Source organism: Pteropus medius, unplaced genomic scaffold, assembly GCF_902729225.1.
Source record: "Pteropus medius unplaced genomic scaffold, Ma_sr-lr_union100, whole genome shotgun sequence".
NCBI classification, from domain to species: Eukaryota; Metazoa; Chordata; class Mammalia; order Chiroptera; family Pteropodidae; genus Pteropus; species Pteropus medius.
Genome location: NW_024341895.1, coordinates 1,246,465 through 1,264,823, shown reverse-complemented (window position 1 = coordinate 1,264,823; position 18,359 = coordinate 1,246,465). Strand labels below are relative to the sequence as shown.

The window sequence follows — 18,359 nt, the reverse complement described above, 5'->3', positions numbered from 1 at the left end:
CCCACCCCGCTTCCCTCTCTCCTTCCCTCTCTGCACTTCCTGCCTTTCTCTGTCTCTCTGTCCATCTCTTTCCCTCCTCTCTGTCTCCCTCCATCTCGCCTCTTTCTCTGTCCTCATATTGCACCTTCATTCCAACGTTTACTTTGTGTCCACCATCTGGCTGCAGCAGGTGCCTGGGGCTCTGGGCCCTGCTCAGAAGGTAAGAGGAAGTGGGGTGGCCACACTCGCCCAAGGCAGGCACGGAGGGTGGGAATTACTGGTTCATGTGGAGCAAATAGGCTGGAGGTTTGTGTCTCAGGGACCACCCCCTACCCTGGCCAGGCCTTGTTCCCAAAACTGCAAGTCTGAGGTGAAGCTGAGGAGTTTGGGTGGGTGCAGGGACTCTCCTGGGGGAGCAGAGAGGGTTATGGGTCTCAAGAAAGGGGACCAGTCATGCAGTTATTGAAATGGGAGGACACTTCAGGCAGCAGGAACAGCCTGTGCAAAGGCCCTGGGGCAGGACAGGTCTGGGGTGTTGGGGGCACGTTGAGGAGACCCATGTGGCTGGAGCAGAGTGGCGGGGAGAGAAGGAGGAGGTGAGTGTGGGGAGGCGATGGAGGCAGGGCCTTGTGGCTGTGGGGAGGACTTGGGCTTTTACCCTGAGAGAGGTGGGAGCCACTGGGGCAGGACATGTATGGAGCTCTGCTTAAATGCCAGCCCATGCCTCAGACGTGGCCAGCAGCACAGTGCCCCCACACACACTTCTTTTTATCCAATTTAAAAAATTGTGGTAAAATGCACACAACGTAAACTATGTCATCTTAACCCTTTTTAAGTATCCAGTTCAGTGGCATCGAGCATATTCACATTGTTGTGTAGCCATCCATGACCACCATTCATTCCCAGGACTCTTCAAAATCCTCCCATACCTGAAACTCTGTCTCCATTAAACACTAAATCCCCAGCCCCAGCCCCTGGCATCCACTATCTACATTCTGTCTCTATGGATTTGACTCCTCGAGGGATTTCATATAAATGGAATCATGCGGTAGTTGTCTTTTTGTGACTGGCTTATTTCACTGAGAATAATGTCAAATTCACCCATGTTGTAGCATGTGTCAGAATGTCTTTCCTCTTGAAGGCTGCATAATATTCCATTGTTTGAATACACACATATTTTGTTTACCTATTGATCAGTCAATAGAAACTTGGGTTGCATGCATCCACATTCTAGCTACTGTGAATCATGCTGCTATGGACACAGGTGCACAAATAGGTGTATGAGACCCTGCTTTCAATTCTTTTGAGTACGTACCCAGAAGTTGAATTGCTGGATCATACGGTAGCTTTATTTTTAATTTTGAAGAAACACCAGACTGTTTTCCACAGCGATTGCACCATTTTACATTCCCACCAGCAATTCACAAGAGTTCTAATTTCTCCACATCCTGGCCAGTACTCGTTATTTTCTGTTTTTTGTTTTTTGGGTTTTTTTGTTTGTTCGTTTTTGCTTTTAGATAGTTGCCATCTTCAGGAGTGTGAGGCGATACTTCTTTATAGTTTTGATTTACATTTCCCTAATGATTAGTGACGTTGAACATCTTTTCATGTGCTTGCTGGCCATTTATATATCTTCTTTGGAGAAATGTCTATTCCAGTCCTTTGCTCATTTTAAAATCACATGTTTATTTTTGTTCTCAAGTTTTAGTTCTCTATTTATCCTGGATGTTAATCCCTCATCAGATATGTGATTTGCACATATTTCTTCTGATTCCATGAGTTGCCTTTCGCTCTGTGCGTAGTGTCTTTTGGCACCCCTGTTTTTACAGGTAAAACAGTGGCAGCTGGGTCCATGTGAGATCTACCCCAGGGATCCAGGGTTACCACCACCAGTACCTCTGATCAAGTAGCTGCTGGTCCCAGGCCTACCTATGGGGCATGTCTTTATTAATCAGGCTGGGATGCAGGCACTTCCCCTAAAGCAGGGTGTCCCCACCACACACTGTAGACATCTGGGGCAGGATAACCTCCATGTCCCAGACACTGTAAGATGTTGAACAGCATCCCTAGCCTCTACACACAGGTGCCTGGTCCTAAGGCTCCATCGGGCTCCCTGAACCCGGTAAGAGTGTCACCTCTTGGGACTTTGTGGTGCCTGCCTCCAGGGAAGGAGCTGGGCTGCCCAGGGCCATGGGAACAGACATTGTGGGTCCTTCTCCTCCCTGATAGCTTTCTTAGAAAAGAGCCACCTTGGAACACCTTTATCCTGGGTCCCCTGAGTCTGGGCAGGGAGTGGTAGAGAAGTCAGAGAGGGATCGAGGGAAGTGGTTTCTGACACTTGAACACCTCCTGTGAGGGACGTTTCGTTACCTCTCATGGCAGCCTTTGCAGGGTTAGTAAGCTGGAATTCTCAGAAAATTCTTTCAGATGCCAGCCCCAAACTGTACCTCCATCCCCTTCTCTGTGTTCCTGGCTCAACCTTCTGGCACTACACAGAGCATACCCACTTCTTCGAATATTTCATTCCTTCTGTATTTATCAAGTGCTTATTCCAGAGACCTGTGGACATGGGGGAAGGAGACCCAGAGTGATCACTGTAATGTAGGTGGAAATCCAAAGGGCTCTAGGAGTCCAGAAGAGGCTCCTGGCCTAGCTAGGAGGGGTCAGTCTGATGGGCTTCCTGTATGAGGTTCCATCTATGCTAAATCCTGAAGTATGAGTAAAATTTAAGCAGGAAAGAGATGAGGGGAGAGAATGTTTCAGGCAGAAGGCACAGTATGTAGAAGTGAGAAAACATCTTTTCAACAAACAGGCTAGAATAGCATGTTTAATGAAGAATATTGAGACAACCAAGGCCAGAATAGAGAGATGCCTTGAACAGTGATTCAAGTGGAAGGGACGTGACACTTCCATTCCTCAAACAGCATATGAGTCCAACTTTGTTTCATATTGCCTAATTGTTTTTCCAGGAAGCAGTTCACCCCTCCACCTTCTAGGTACAGAACTGCCCATCTCACCACAACCTTGTTAGCAATGGGTTTTATCCTTTTTTGAATTTTTTCCAATTTCAGCTGGAAAAAAACTGTAAATGAAAACAAATAAGTATTTCTCTTGTGAGGGATGGATGTGAACAATTTATTTAGATGCTCATTGGTCATACAAATGTCACCTCTTGCCTGTGGATGTTAAGAAGTCTTATACCCACTGGAGAGTTTGTGGTAATTTCTAGCTCCCCCCTTAGCATGGAGCGAAGGGTAATCTTGTGGCCTTGCCTCTAGTCACATGGGTGGGGGTTTTTGTGAGACAGCCTACCTTCTCTTTTGTGAGTCATCTTTTTTTCTGTCTTTTCAAAATTTTAAATTTTTCTCTCCTCTACTGATGACTGAGTTGCCATGTAACTGTAGCTTTTGTCTTTGGGTTCAAAGAAAAGGGTTGCGGAGCCCCTAGAAGATGTTCCATGTGAGACCACCGAGATATGCCAGATGTCTTGTACACACAACTTACTATGTACTTTTCAAAACATCTGCATGTGATGGGGACCCTTGAACCCACTTTACAGATGAGAAATCTGAGGCTCAGAGACATCAGGTCACCCACCCAGCACCCCATGGCCAACATTGGCCATTTCTCTTATTTGCACTCAGTCAGCTCATCTGATATTAATATTTTGTTTAATTAAATTCTAATTTGGGAGAAGAAGACTGGTCATTTCTCCATACCCATTGTCCCACCTGGCCAGTCAGGGGAAAGAAACTCTGTTTCTCAGTAGGGAAGATCTGTGAAGTCCACCTCGACAACAACCTTATAACAGGAAAACAAAAGAAAAACAGAAAAGAGAGAAGAGGAAACCACAACACACCCTTGGAGAGCCACAAATGACCTCTATGCTCATCTCTTGACTTAGATATTTGATATTGGCTTTTGAAACCTGGGCTCCAGGTTCTGGGTCCATCTCTGTCAATAAAATCTCATGTGACCATGGTAAGTTCCTTCCTAGATCTGGGTCTTGGTTTCCCCTTCTGCTAGTCAACCCATTTCTTAAGTTTTGTAGCAACTATATTTTTCATATCTTAGTTCTATCTAGTTCTTATTTATAACTGCTTGTTTTTGTTTTATGACCTCCTGTTCTTGTTTTATGGCTGTTATTCCATCCCTTATATTTTTGAGTCACTTCGTTTATTCATTTTAATAGATTGTAAGACTGCATAATATTCTCTATTTTCTCTGATGTAAATTCTTCCAGTTGGGGAGTTTGTGGGAGCTTCATGAAGTGGTTGTGAATTTTTCATCTCTTCAGGATATGTCTCTCTGGTCAGAGTCTTCTGAGAGTGTGTGTTTTTGACTTCATATATTAGGGGCCACTGTACTTCCACAGGTGGGACACCATTGCCATCAGGCACCTCTGCTTTGGTGTCTGGCTTAAGTTAACATTTTCTTATCATTGCTAAGTGTTTGGGAAAGAATGGGGAGGTCTTATTGTGTATTTGGACTGCCATCTTGAAAGGAAGTCCAAGTTCATCATCTGTAAACTGACACAATTGTGTTGATTGATCTCTGAGTGTTCTCATAGATATTCTCAACACAGAACAGCACAGGGGTCTGGCAATAGATGCCCAATGGAAAAGGGTTCTAACACCACCACCACCAGATAAAAAATAGCAATGTAGATCATGTATTATTATTATGTACTGTCTCCTAACACATACAATCTCATTTATTCTTTATGTAACTGAGGGAGTATGTGTTGCTATTTTCCTCATTTTAGATGGGGCATTGGAAGCTCTTAGAGGTAACCTGACTTGCCCAAGCATGCTCAGCTAAGAAGGAGAACATGAACCCAGTAAACCCAGGGGTATGCTCTTAACTCCGTCCACATATTGCATCATCTCAGTGGCTTAGGTGCTCATCTCAGTCCTGCACCAGGTTAACTGCGTGGTTTCTGGACCCTTTCTACCTTTGTGGACAGTGCCCTCTACCCCTCAGAGGTGCTAAACTAACTCAAAAGTGTTTCCTCAGTGGGAGAATGGGAAAAGTGGGAAGGTTTAACCTGGTGTGTTAACCTGGAGCCTGTCACGCCTGGAATCTGGCTGTGCTGACTCAGGCAGGACACTTGACCTCTCAGGGCCTCCATTTTTGGTAGAAATTGCCTGTGTCTGCCACAGAGTAGGTGCTTTATAAACATCACTGCTTTTCTTGGAGGAAAGCAGACTAGAGTAACAATAAGAGAATGTGAGCATCAATTCTTCAAATCCTCAAAGCGTTTTGGGGGTCAGAGGGAGGAGAAGTTTTTCATGGACACAAAGAGAGAACTGATTCAAATACATAAAGACTCGGTGAAGGTGAAATTTAGTTCCATTCCAGGAAAGCTTTCTTGACCTTGACAGCCCACCCAGCCTCACAGGGGCTGACTAGAGTGAATGAGCTCCCCGTCACTCAAGGGAACCAAGCAGAGCTCTGATTGCCATAGGTCCGGGAGTCTGCAGAGACTGACGGAGCTGACGGGGTTGAGCTGGCCTACACCATCTCTGAGGGAGGCCCTCTTTCTGTTTCCTCATCCCCCACCCTGTTTCACAAGGAGAGCCCCTCGTTCTCACCACTTGCCATTAGTTCTTTCTCTGTGACCACAGGAAGGCCCAGCCCAGCCCTCGCTGCATCTTCTCTAAATAAACACATGCAGCTGAGCTATCTACTGCCCCATCTCCCTCTGAGTTCCTGTGGAGGTATGGGGGGCAGTGGTTAGGGGGACCTCAGGCCAAGCCACCGAGAAGATGGACCAGGGCAGGGAGACTGAGCCTGTCTCTCCTCTATCTGACCATCAACCCACACACGGCCTTCTTCTTCAGGCATCTGCTTATGTGACTTAGCTTACAGGACATCTGTGCTGTGTCTCCTCCCCTTTCCACCCCAGGCGGCCCTGGTTCAGTCATCTCTGGGCTTGCCTGCCACCTGTTATCTCTCCTAGTGCCAGTGTGGTGCTTTCTGGATGCTGGCCCCAGGGCCCTGGCATGTGCCTTCGACCTCCACACTAGTGCACCTCGACTCCTGGCCCCCGGTTAGTATCCTTGAAGTTGGAATGGTGATCTGGACTCCATCTGGGGGTCCTAAAGACATGGCAGGGCAGGCGACAGGAGGATGCTGTGGCTACTGGGACAAGGGTTCCTGAGCGAGAGCTGGTCTGGAGGCTGGTCTTGGCCAGGGCTCAAATGAGCTATATGGGTGGTGGAAGACCCAGGCCCAGTCCTTCAGTGGGGAGAAGACCCATTCAGGCTTACTGTGTCCCACCATCACGGCCCCCGCCCCTCGAGCATTACTTCCTGTGCTCATGCATTCTTTCACTCACATTTTACTCATTCTTTAATTTATTCAACTACTCATGCATTCACTGGTTCATCTCAAAAAACATTCATGCTTATTTACTCCCTCCCCCTGGGGAAAAGATGGAGGTTAACTGAGGTGCACGAGAGCACTATTCTTAAGAGTGTAAGATGCTCACACTTTCATAAGCACACGCCACAGGTTTTAAGCTGAAGGTAACGAGTTTTAAAAAGACTCCTCTGGCCCAATGGAGGATTTGGGGGAACCAGGATGGAGGCTGGTGGGGGCCCAGGTGGGATAGGAGATGCCAGGGCTGGGGCCAGAGCTGTGGGGATGGGGAGAAGTGTGGGTCAACTGTGAAGGGGGGACTGGTAGGAGGTGGGGGTGAGTGGGCCCAGGGGAGGAGGATGCCAGAGGTGTCAGTAGCAATTTTGGGGACAGAGTTGGTGGGGCATGCATCGCGTTGGGAGGGAAGGATGGGTGGAGAATACGGAGAGTTTACTTTGGAAATTTTCAGGTATCCTAGGGCAGCCACTTAGCCTCCTGAGCCTCAATTCAATACACTCATGACCGAGGGCAGGGTAGACTCAGGTGTCTGAAAGGGGTCAGTGAACTTGGACTGAGCAAGATTGTGTTAGTTGGTCTGGCTGCTGGGAACAAAGCCTGGATGTGAGTAGCAAGCAGGTGCAAACTTAGGGTTCCCCACCGGGCTCCTGTGTACCAGGGTACAGGAACTGCAGATGCTCTAGCCCCTGTGTGTGGGCCACCGTGGTAGCCTCTACTGCAGCCAGCACCAGCAAGGGAGGTGGGGTGGGCCCAGATGCCTGTGGAACTCAGAGGGGCTCTGGGGCTTCAGTGCTGGAGTTCCCCCAGTGACCAGGTGTTCTCGTGTTGGGGGAGTTCCAGGCTTTGGCTCTGGATTCCCTCCTGTGACTAGGAGTTCTCACTGACTGCAGAGCCCCATAGGGCGTTTTTTCCCCTAAGCTCAGCCAAGAATGCCAGACACAGCAGCCCCTCAGAGCCATGAGCGGGCCACAGGGTGTGACAGAACAGACGGCACTGGACAGATTGGGTTTAAAGCCTAGTCTTTCCTCTGACTTACTGTGAGACTGGGGAAGATAACATACCCTTTCTGGGCCTATGTCCTTCTTCATTGTCATGCCTACTCGTATCTTTTCCGTAAGACTTGGGTCTTTGTGAAGGCAGAGAGGCTCTTCATTTTATTAAGTACACTCCCATTGTTGTGTAATTATCACCACCATCCATCCCTATCACTCTCTTTGTCTTGTAAAATTGAAACTTTGTACCCATTAAACAATAACTCCCCTTTTTCCTTTCCCTTTAGTCTCTGGCACCCACCATTCCACTTTGTCTTTATGATTTCGACTCCCCTAAGTACCTCATATAAGGAGACTCAGTCTCACGGTTTGTCTTTTAGTGACTGGCTTATTTCATTACACATAATGTCCTCAAGGTTCATCCATGTTGTAGCCTATTGAAGAATTTGCTTCCCTTTTAGGATGAATACTATTCTATTGTATATACAGACCACATTTTGCTTATCCAATCATCCATCACTGGACATGTGTTGTTTCCACCTCTTTGCTATCGCAAATAATGCTGCTATAAATATAAGTGCACAAATATTTGAGACCCTGATTTCAATTCTTTTGGGTAGTATGCTCAGAAGTGGGATTGCTGAATTATATGGTAATTCTATTTTTCATTTTTTGAGGAGCCGCCATACTGTTTTCCACATGGCAACTCCATTTTACATTCCTACCAACAGTTCACAAGGTTTCTCCACATCCTGGCCAACACTTGCTACCTTCTTCTTCCCCTTCCCCCTCCCTCCTCCTCCTCCTCCTCCTCCTTCTTCTTTTTTTGACAGTAACCATCAAATTGGTGTGAGGTGATATCTCACTATAGTTCTGAATTTCATTTCCCTGATGATTAGTGATGTTGAGCATCTTTTCATACGTCTATTGGTCATCTGTATGTCCTCTTTGGAGAAATGTCTATTCAGGTCCTCTACCCACTTTTCAATTGGATTGTTTGTTTTATTGCTATTAAGTTACATGAGTGCTTTATAAATTTTAGATATTAACCCTTTATTGAATGTGTTATTGGCGAATAGTTCTCCCAATTGGTAGGTTGTCTTTTTATGTTGCTAATAGTTCTTTTGCTGTGAAAAAAAACTATTTAGTTTGATGTAGTCTCATTTGTTTATTTTTGCTTTTGATGCCTGGCCAATCTTATCTTAAAGTCAGTTGATTAGCAAACATATTCCATCTACTACATTAATCCTCCTTTGCTACGAAAAATGACATATCCCACTTTTTTCTTTGATTTTCCTTGCCCAAGGAGATATATCAAAAAATATTACCAAGAGCAATGTCAGAGAGTTTATTGCCTATGTTTTCTTCTAGGAATTTTACGTCATTGTCTGACATTTAAGTCTTTAATCGGTTTAAGGATTATTCTTGTATATAGTGTAAAAAGGTAGTCCAGTTTCATTTTTTTTGCATGTATTTGTCAGTTTCCCCAACACCATTTATTGAAAAGAGTGTCTTTACCCCATTGTATATTCTTGCCTCCTTTATCATAGATTAATTGGCCATATAGTCATGGGTTTATTTCTGAGCTCTCTATTCCATTCCATACCATGCCGTTTTGATTTCTATAACCCTGTAGCGTAATTTGATATCAAGAAGTCTGATACCTCCAATTTTGTTCTTTCTCAACATTGCTATGGTTATTCAGGAACTTTTGTGGTTCCATATAAATTTGGGGATTATTGTTCTTCTTCTGTGAAAAATGCCATCGGTATTTTGATAAGGATTACATTGAATCTATGGATTGCTTTGGGTAGTATGGACATTTTAATGGTGTTAATTCTTCCTATCCATAAGCACAGTACATATTTCCATTTATTTGTATCTTCTTTAATTTCTTTCTCCAACATTTTACGATTTTCTGAGAATAGGTCTTTTATTTCCTTGGTTAAATTTATTTATAAGTATTTTATTTTTTGATGCACTTGTAAATGAGATTTTTTTTTTGTTTCTCTTTCTGATAACTCGTTATTAGTGTATAAAAATGTAACTGATTTCTGAATGTTAATTTTGTATCCTGCTACTTTACTAAACTTATTTATCAGTTCTAGCAGTTTTTCGGTGGAATCTTTAGGGTGCTTTCTATACAATATCACGTCATCTGCAAATAATGAGTTTTACTCTTTCCTTTCCAATTTGGATGACTTTTATTTATTTATTTTTTTGTCTGATTCCTGTGGCTAGGACTTCCAATACCATGTTGAATAAAAGTGGTGAAAGTGGACATCTTTTTATCATTCCCAGTCTTAAAGAAAACAGTTTAACTTTTCACTGTTGAGTATGTTGTTAGCTGTAGGTTTGTCATTTATGACCTGTGACATGTTGAGGTATGTTCTCTCTATTCCCATTTTGCTGAGATTTTTTATCATAAATAGATTCTGGATTTAGTCAAGTGCTTTTTCCTCATCTATTGATTTGACTATATGATTTTTATCCTTCATTTTGTTTATGTAGTGTATTACATTAATTGATTTATGAATATTGAACCAACCTTGCATCCTAGGAATAAATTCACTCAATCATGGCATATGATCTTTTTAATGTATTGCTGAATTTGGTTTCCTAATATTTTGTTGAGAATTTTTGCATTTATATTCATCAGAAATATTGACCTATAATTTTCTTTTTTGTAATATCTTTGTCTGGTTTTGGAATCAGTATAATGGTGGCCTTATAAAATGAGCTTGGAAGCTTTCTATCTTCTTCACTTTTTTGGACAAGTTTGAGAAAGATAGGTGTCAAATCTGATTTGAATGTTTGGTAAAACACCTGTGAAGCCATTCAGCCCAGGACTTTCATTTGTTGGGAGTTTTTTGATTACTGATTCAACTTCATCAGTAGTAATTGGTCTGGTCAGGTTTTCTGTTTCTTCTTGATTCAGTCTTAGAAAATTGTATGTTTCTAGGAATGTATCCATTTCTTCTAATTGTACAATTTGTTGGCATATAATTGAAATATAATCCTGTGTATTTCTGTAGTGTCAGTTGTCACTTCTTTCATTTCTGATTTTATTTATTTATTTAGATCCTCTCTTTTTTTTCTTGGTGATACTGATTAAAGGTTTATCAATTTTGTTTATGTTTTCAGAGGGCCAGCTCTTGGTTTCATTGATCTTTTGTATTGTTTTTTTTAAACTCTATTTTATTCATTTCTACTCTGATCTTTATTATTTCCTTTCTTTACTCAACTTAGGCTTTTCCCCCCTAGTTCCTTTAGTTATAATGTTAGATTTTTTTTATTGGAGATTTTTCTTGTTTCTTGAGGTATGACTATGTTGCTATGAATTTCTCTCACAAATCTGCTTTCACTGTGTCTCATTGATTTGGGGTCATTGTGTTTTCATTTTTATTTGTCTCAAGATATCTTTTGATTTCTTCCTAGATCTCATTGTTAATCCATTCATTGTTTAGTAGCATGTTGTTTAGCCTCTATGTGTCTGTTTGTTATTCAGTTTTTTCTTGTAATTGATATCTAGTTTTATACCATTTTGGTCCGAAAACATGCCTGATGTTTTAATTGTACTGGGAAGTGTTTTCTGGCCTAACATATGGTCTATAATGAAAATTGTTCCATGTGTACTTGAAAAGAATGTGTACTCTGCTGCTTTGGGGTGAAATGTTTTAAAATTGTCAATTAAATCCGTCTGGTCTATGTCACTTAAGGCCTCTGTTTCCTTGCTGATTTTCTGTCTGGATGAAAGATTCATTAATGTGAATGGGTGTTAAAATCCTCTATAATTACTATTTTACTGTTGATTTTCCCCTTTATATCCATCAATATTTGCTTTATAAATTTAGATGCTCTTACATTGGGTACATAAATGTTTACATAGGTATATCTTCTTGTTGGATTGATCCCTTTATCATTATGTAGTGTCTTTGTCTCTTGTTATAGCCTTTACTTTAAAGATTATTTTGTCTGATATAAGTATTGCTATGCCAGTTTTGTTTTGCATTCCATTTGCATAAAATACCTTTTTCTATTGGTTAACTTTCAGTCTGTGTGTCTTTTCATCTGAAATGGGTATCTTGTAGACAGCATATGTATGGATCTTTTCTTCTTATCCATTCGGCCATGCTATGTTTTTTGATTGCAGCATTTAATCCATTTACTTTTAAAGTGGTTATTGATAGGTATGTAGTTATTGCCATTTTATTATTCATATTTTTTTCTTCTTCTTAAAGAAGTCCCTTTAATATTTCTTGTAATACTGGTTTGGTGGTGATGAATTCCTTTAGCTTTTTCTTGTATAGAAAGCTTTTCATCTCTCCTTGAATTCTAAATGATAGCCTTGCTGGGGTGAATTGTCTTGATTGTAGGTCCTTGCTTTTCATCACTTCTAATATTTCATGCCAATCCCTTCTGGCCTGTAAAGTTTCTATTAAGAAATCAGCTGACATTCCTATGGGAGCTCCCTTGTAGATAACTAGATGTCTTTTTTTTTTTTTTTTTTGCTGCTTTTTGGATTCTCTCTTTGTCTTTAACCTTTGGCATTTTAATTATCATGTGTTTTGGTGTGGACCTCTTTGGGTTCATTTTGTTTAGGACTCTCTGGGCTTTCTGAACTTGTGCATCTATTTCCTTTGCCAGGTTAAGAAAGTTTTCAATCATTGTTTCTTCAAATAAATTTTCAATCGTTTGCTTTCTTTTTTCTCCTGCTGGTACCCCTATGATGTGAATGTTGTTACTCTTGAGATTATCCCAGAGGCTCCTTAAACTACCCTCATTTTTTTTTTTTTTTGATTTTTTTCTTGTTGCTATTCTGATTGGATGTTTTCTGCTACCTTGTCTTCCAAGTCGCCGATTCAGTCTTCTACTTCATCTAATCTGCTATTGATTTTTTTCTGGTATATTCTTTATTTCAGTTATTGTATTCTTCATTTCTGGCTAGGTTTTTATGGTTTCTATATTTTTTTAATGTTTACTATCTCTCTGATGAGGTTCGCACTAAGTTGATCTATTCTTTCCTAAGTTCATCGAGCATTTTATAACCAGTGTTTTAAACTCCATATCCAGTAGATTGCTTGCCTCCATTTCATTTAGTTTTTCCTGGAGTTTTCTTCTGTTCTTTCATTCAAACATGTCTCCTTGTCTCCTCATTTTGACTGCCTCTGTGTGTTTGTTTCTATGTATTAGGTATATCTGCTTTGTTTCCCAATCTTGGCATGGTAGCCTAAGATGTCCTTTGGGGCCCAGTGGTGCAGTGCCCCTTTTCACCTGAGCTGGGCACTCCAAGAGTGTTCATTGTGTAAGTTGTGTGTACTCTTATGTTATAGTTGAGCCTTGATTGCTCTTGGCACGTCAGTGGGTAGAATTGATCCTCAGGCTGACTCGCTGTGAGGACTGGCCATGACCCCAGCGGAGCTGACTCCATGGAGCAAGATTCGCCTCTGTGGGCCTCTGGTGCCTGCTGAGACCACCTTTTGTGTGTGCCATTGTGGAGCTAGTTGGGTGGTCCTCTGGTGTGGTCTGAAGCCAGTCACCAGGTGTGTTGGTTCTCAGGCTTCTTGGGAGGGGCTCTGTTGCAGGCCAATTTCAGTCTCTTCCTATGCTTGGCCTGGGGCCACCTGGTAGGAGCTACGAATCGATTTGTGGTAGGTAGCTCTCTGTGCTGGGTCCAGAGGCACATGGAGAGGCTAAGCTGTGACCCAGAGCCAGCTGCCACCTGCATTTGGCCTAGGGCCACTCAGCACAAGTCATAGAGCATACTGAGGCAAGCTGCTGCTTGCCTGTGGCCCTCAGACCATGGAGACTTCATAAGAAATCTTGAAGCACCAGCCAAGGCACAGCCTATAAAAGAGCCAAGGAAGGTGTGAGAGTTGGGGGCAGTAGAATCCAGAGAGTCACCAACGTGGGACATTCACCAGGTTGAAGCAGATTGAGACTTGCCCACCTGCACAAGTAGGCTGTATTGGGAGGAGGCCTCAACACAGGGACCATGGTGGCCCTTACCCCGAAGTCACATAATTTGGTTTCTCCCCCATATGTCTCTGGCACCTTTTGAGCTGTCGTCCCTTCGCTGAAGCTTAGGGTGAGTGTTTGTGAGAGAGTTAACCTGTGTGCAGGCCATTCAAGAGGACATCTGGGTTTTCAGCTGCCCTCCATCTCACTGGGGCTGGATGCATTTCAGCTGATTTTCACAGACAGCTTTTGTAGAGACTCCTTTTCCTGGAACCCTGGAGTCTGGTGTGGGGCTGGGACCCCTGGCTCCTCAAGGGGGACTCCTGCAGCTGAGATATCTCTCCTGATATTCAACTGTCACATGTGGGTGTGAAACCAGCTCATTTCACCTATCCACCCCACCTACAGTCTCAAGGTGGTTTCTTCCTTTATCCTTAGTTGTAAGAGTTCCATCAGCTAGTTGTTAGATGGTTCTCCAGATTGACTGTTATATAATTTAGTGGTAATTTTCATGTGGTCATGGGGGGAGGCACATACAGCATTTACCTATTCCATCATCTTGACTGCTGGATGTTAATTCTTTATCAGATATGTGATTTCCAAATGTTTTCTCTGATTGTTTGGGTTGCCTTTTTCTTCTGTGAATGGTGTCTTTGATGTACAAAATTTTTAAAATTTTATGATGTTAAATTTGTCTATTTTTCTTTTGTTACCTGTACGTACAATATTTTTTTAAGTGACTCTATCTGTGAATGAGAGAACATTTGGTGGGTGGAAGAGTGAGTGGGCGGTAGATAGATAGAAGATTGTACAATTGGATAGAGAATGGATGGATATTTGAATGAGTGGTTGGATGGGTAGATAAATGAATAAATGAATGAATGGTGATTTAGTTGGAGAGGCTGGTAGAAGAATGGACAAATGCGCAGCTGAGTAATTGGATGGGTGAATAGATAACCTTTTGAATGTGCGGATAGGTGGATGGATGGGCAGGTGGAAAACTCCAGCCACAGATGCTGATCTTGCTGTACAACCTGGGCACAATTCATCAGTTGTGGGTTATTTTCTGACCTCGACTGGGCTCACATTAACTCTATGGACATATACCCTCTCTTTCCAGGTTCATGCTTTCTTCTATTCCCCTCGGGGCCTCCAAGAATCTTACCCGTGGAGCTCAGATCGAACTGAGCCCTTCATTTGTCTGCTGACCTTCTCAGTGGTAAGAACATGTGGGAAGGAGCCTGTATCCTCCTGAGGATACAGTGCCCAACCAGCTCTCCATGATGACTGTAGTTGGCCCTTAAGCCCTTCTCAGCCAGTGGTCTCTCTGGCGGCCTCACCTGCATCTGCATCAGGCATCAAACCATCCCATGAGTTCTCCATTCTTTACACTATACCTCTCTTTCTGCCTCCACCCTGGCCTCCAGCCCAATGCCTACCCTTCCTGCGCCCCTCCCCCAATGGGGATGGCGGGGGATAAATTAGAGGGATAAGGTAATTCCGATCAGCCTCCTGTTGCCAGTCCAAGACCTCTTTCTTGTTCCCCAGGTTCTCTAGGCAACCATGGATGTGAGTCTTTTGGACCTACCAGATGAACCCCAGGGTCACAGCAAGACCTTTCCGGGAGCCCAACGCAGGGGCCGGGCTGTGCGTCGGCAGCGGGAGTTCCTGCCAGAAGAGAAGAAGGACACGGTTTACTGGGAGAAGAGAAGGAAGAACAATGAAGCAGCCAAGAGATCTCGGGAGAAGCGCCGTCTCAATGACACAGCTCTGGAGGGCAGGCTGGCGGCGCTGCTGGAGGAGAATGCTCTGCTCAGGGCTGAGCTGAGGGCGCTCAAGCATCACTTTGGCCTTCTGCCCCCTGGTGGTGGTGCCAGGACTCTTTCCCTGCAGGCTCTGCTGTGGGCATCCCCCTGGACTGGAGACCTCTGCCCCGGGGCTGAACCACTCCCATCTTTGCCTGGCTCCCATGGCTGCTTCTTGAGGCCTTGTGCCCTGGACACTGGGGTTCCAGGATTCCAAGGCTGCCTGATGGCTCACAGGTTGACTAGCCTGGCTACTTCACCCAGTTTCCCCCAGGACCATGCTCCTCCTGACCCCAAGAGAATGGACATGGCCTTGCAGGCTGCCTTCCCAGCCACCTTCTTCAGCTGTCACCTCTTGAGTGAACATAGGGGCCCCAGACCTGAGCTCAGGCCCTGCTGGGGGCTGTGGTCGCCAGTACCAACTGATTGCAGGGACTCAGGGCCCTCTGATGTGTTGCTGACACCCACTGCTTATCCCATGATGTTGCTTCCCAGGGAGCCCTGTCCAGTTTCAGGGAACCATCCTGAGGGTCTGGCTCAGCCCTCCCTGCCCCACAAACTACGCATCAAGTCCCAAACCTCAGGCCGAGGACCTGGAGGCTGGAAGGGCAGCCAGGGTCCCCTCTGAGAGCTTTCTCTGGTCAGGGCCAAGCCTGCAAGGGGTGTTTTGGGCTGAGCATGGGTTTATCTGGGGTGATGAATGGCTTGGCCTTGACCCAGGTCTCAGAACTGGGCAAGGCTTGTGGGAAGCAGGGGCGGTACCCGGGCTAGGGCGTCTTCTCAGTGTCCAGGACCCTAGGGTTAGGGTATGGCATTCTATCTTGGATCATACCATAGCTCCTGTCCTGCTTAAAATATGTGCTTTAGGTAGTAACTTTTTCTTCCTTCTTTCCTTCATTTTTTTCATCGATCCATCCATCCATCTCTTCTTTCATCCATTTATTCATTTAATCACTCATTCTTGTGCTCATTCTTGTGCTATTGATTCATTCCCTCACTTATTTATTTACAATTTACTTGTCCCCTCATTCACCCACTCATGATCTTTCTGCCCCTCCCTCTGTCCTCAGTTTAGTGACAAGTGTGAAGATGCCCTCCTGGCTTTGGGGTTCCTGTTCTGGGAGTGGTGGTGGGGATTTGGAAATAGACACACTTGAGGGCCATCCTGAAGAAGGAGGTAATGTTTCAGGATGTCTGAATCATTTCTTAGAGTCTCTTCTGGAGACTTGCTTCCCATCCAGTTTGGGAATCAAACTCATTCCAGATGGCTGTGTCTTGGGTCAGAACTGTGAGCCACCGGAAGAGGTCAGCACCGTCTGGGGGAGGGGGGTCCGTTTCCTCTCTCTCCCCAGTTGCTCGCTGCCCTCTCCTCCCAGCACACACACTCCCAGAAGGCACCTCTCTGCAGGAAGGGGCTCCCAGGGACCCCGGAGCCCAAGAGTTCATCAGAGCCCCCTCTCTTCTCAGTTTCTCACTCAGGACCCTCTATTTAAAAGTCATTTTAAAGCTTTTATTAGATTCAGGATAAAAAGACCCAATTCCACTTATGGAGAGATCTCGGGGTGGGGGCAGTCCTCTAGGCTGATGCAGTCACTGAGGCCTTGATGACCCTGCCAGCCAGTCACTGGACCTCAGGTATACCCCCACCAAGCTCAGGCCGGGATAGTTCTTGGCCACCCTGGGCTTATCACAATCACAAATGTGTGCAGGCCAAGAGCCCTGCTTCCCCTAGGCCGTGCAGGGAACCCCTACATCACTGTCCAGACATCCTCTGCCTGCTCACCATCTGTTCTGGTCCTTCACCCTGTGCTCAGCACTCCAGCAGGAGCAAAAAATTAGAACCTGGCCAAGCCTCCCATCCTGCTGGTCACAGCTGCAGCAGTCAGCTATAGGGTGGGGGGCTCAGCCAACACCTACCGCTCTGAAGACTTACGCTGCCAGCTCAGCCACTGCCCCCAGGCACAGGTGAGTGGGGAGTGCCCAGTGCCCTGCCTTCTCCCAGACCCTTGGGCTTGACTTGGAGACATATCTCCCAAGAGTGTCCTGGGGAAGGAGGAAGGATGGCTGTCTGGAGGAGGGGACTCTGGCCTCTCTCTCCCCAGCCAGGAGGGGTAGACTGGGGGTGCAGAGGAGCCAGCTCTCAACACAAAGATGCCACATGGCTGTGACTGATCCTGCACAGAGGCCTTTAATGCAGCCTTGGCCCTGACAGGAGGAATATTGAAAAATGCTAAAGACAGAGGGAAAGAGGAAGTAGGGTGACTGTGTAGCATCCTGCTGCTGGGAAATGTGTATGGCTTGCTGCTTTCTCTTGGTGATGCCACCTAGCCAGGGTCCAAGATGTCCGAGGTGTCTAGGCCCAGTTCTCTCATACTCCATGGATATAGGAGAGCAAGGCCGACCACCTTTGGTCAACAGAGCCCCTCTTTAACCTTCCAGTGCCAGCTGGAAAAGCCCAGAGAAGGATTTGCCTGAAGCAAATCATAGAATTCTCACATCAAGAGGGGCCCCCAGAGTCTATTGGTCATTCAGTTTCTACTTGAATACTTCTAGGGATAAAGAACTCATTTCCTCCAAAACTCTAATACCTTCTCTAGAGTCAAAACTCACTTTTAGCAAACTTTTACCCATGATCCTGTTCTTACCTCAGGGGGACACTTAAACCCACCTTCCCAATATTTGGGGGTAGCTGGTGTGGTGGAAGGAGACTCCTCTCTAACCACCAACACATCTATCTCAGATGGTTTGAGAAGATTAAATCTCATTTATTGTGTGCAGAGCACTTCATACACAGCAAGCATCCACAAACATTAACTGCCCTTTTTTTTTTTTAGAAAGCTCTCATTTTCCCAGCACCAGAGTAGTGCTCTCATCAGGAGAAATGTCCTCTCTTTTTTTTAATATTCCCTTTGCCTTATTATTTCTTTCTTCAATAGTATTTATGAATAATGGATCCTGGAACTGAATATGAATCATTTATTCATTAATCAAATACATATATTTTATCAACAAATATTTTTTGAACTTCTACTATGTGTCAGACAGGAAATGGATAAGGGAGAAAGTGCTCCAGACTGAGGAGTTTACAAGAGGAAACGCGCTCAAATATCTAGATCATCACCCTAGACATGTCGATTACTCTCCTGTGCTGGGCTCTGGGACCACAAGTGTAACCTCTGCCCTCTGAAAGCCAATAGACAGCTGGCAACCTTCCACGTGGCTGCCTGGGAACTGCTGCTGTAAG

General features: G+C 44.7%; 1 protein-coding gene across 5 annotated transcripts in view; it reads left to right on the top strand.

The window, feature by feature from the left end:
* NFILZ (NFIL3 like basic leucine zipper) overlaps positions 1-17,929 on the top strand; it is a 19,304-nt gene extending 1,375 nt beyond the window's left edge. The window contains exons 2-4 of one of the 5 annotated variants that reach the window (XM_039858312.1): positions 5,942-6,031; positions 14,431-14,529; positions 14,859-17,929. In XM_039858312.1, coding sequence (XP_039714246.1) covers positions 14,874-15,743 — 870 coding nt within the window. In that variant the 5' untranslated portion in view covers positions 5,942-6,031; positions 14,431-14,529; positions 14,859-14,873 and the 3' untranslated portion in view covers positions 15,744-17,929. Of the gene's footprint in view, positions 1-3,822; positions 3,961-5,191; positions 6,032-14,430; positions 14,530-14,858 lie in introns of those variants that run through there. The other 4 variants (XM_039858327.1, XM_039858321.1, XM_039858303.1 and 1 more) reach the window with 4 other exon arrangements.
* The last annotated feature ends 430 nt before the right edge of the window (positions 17,930-18,359 follow it).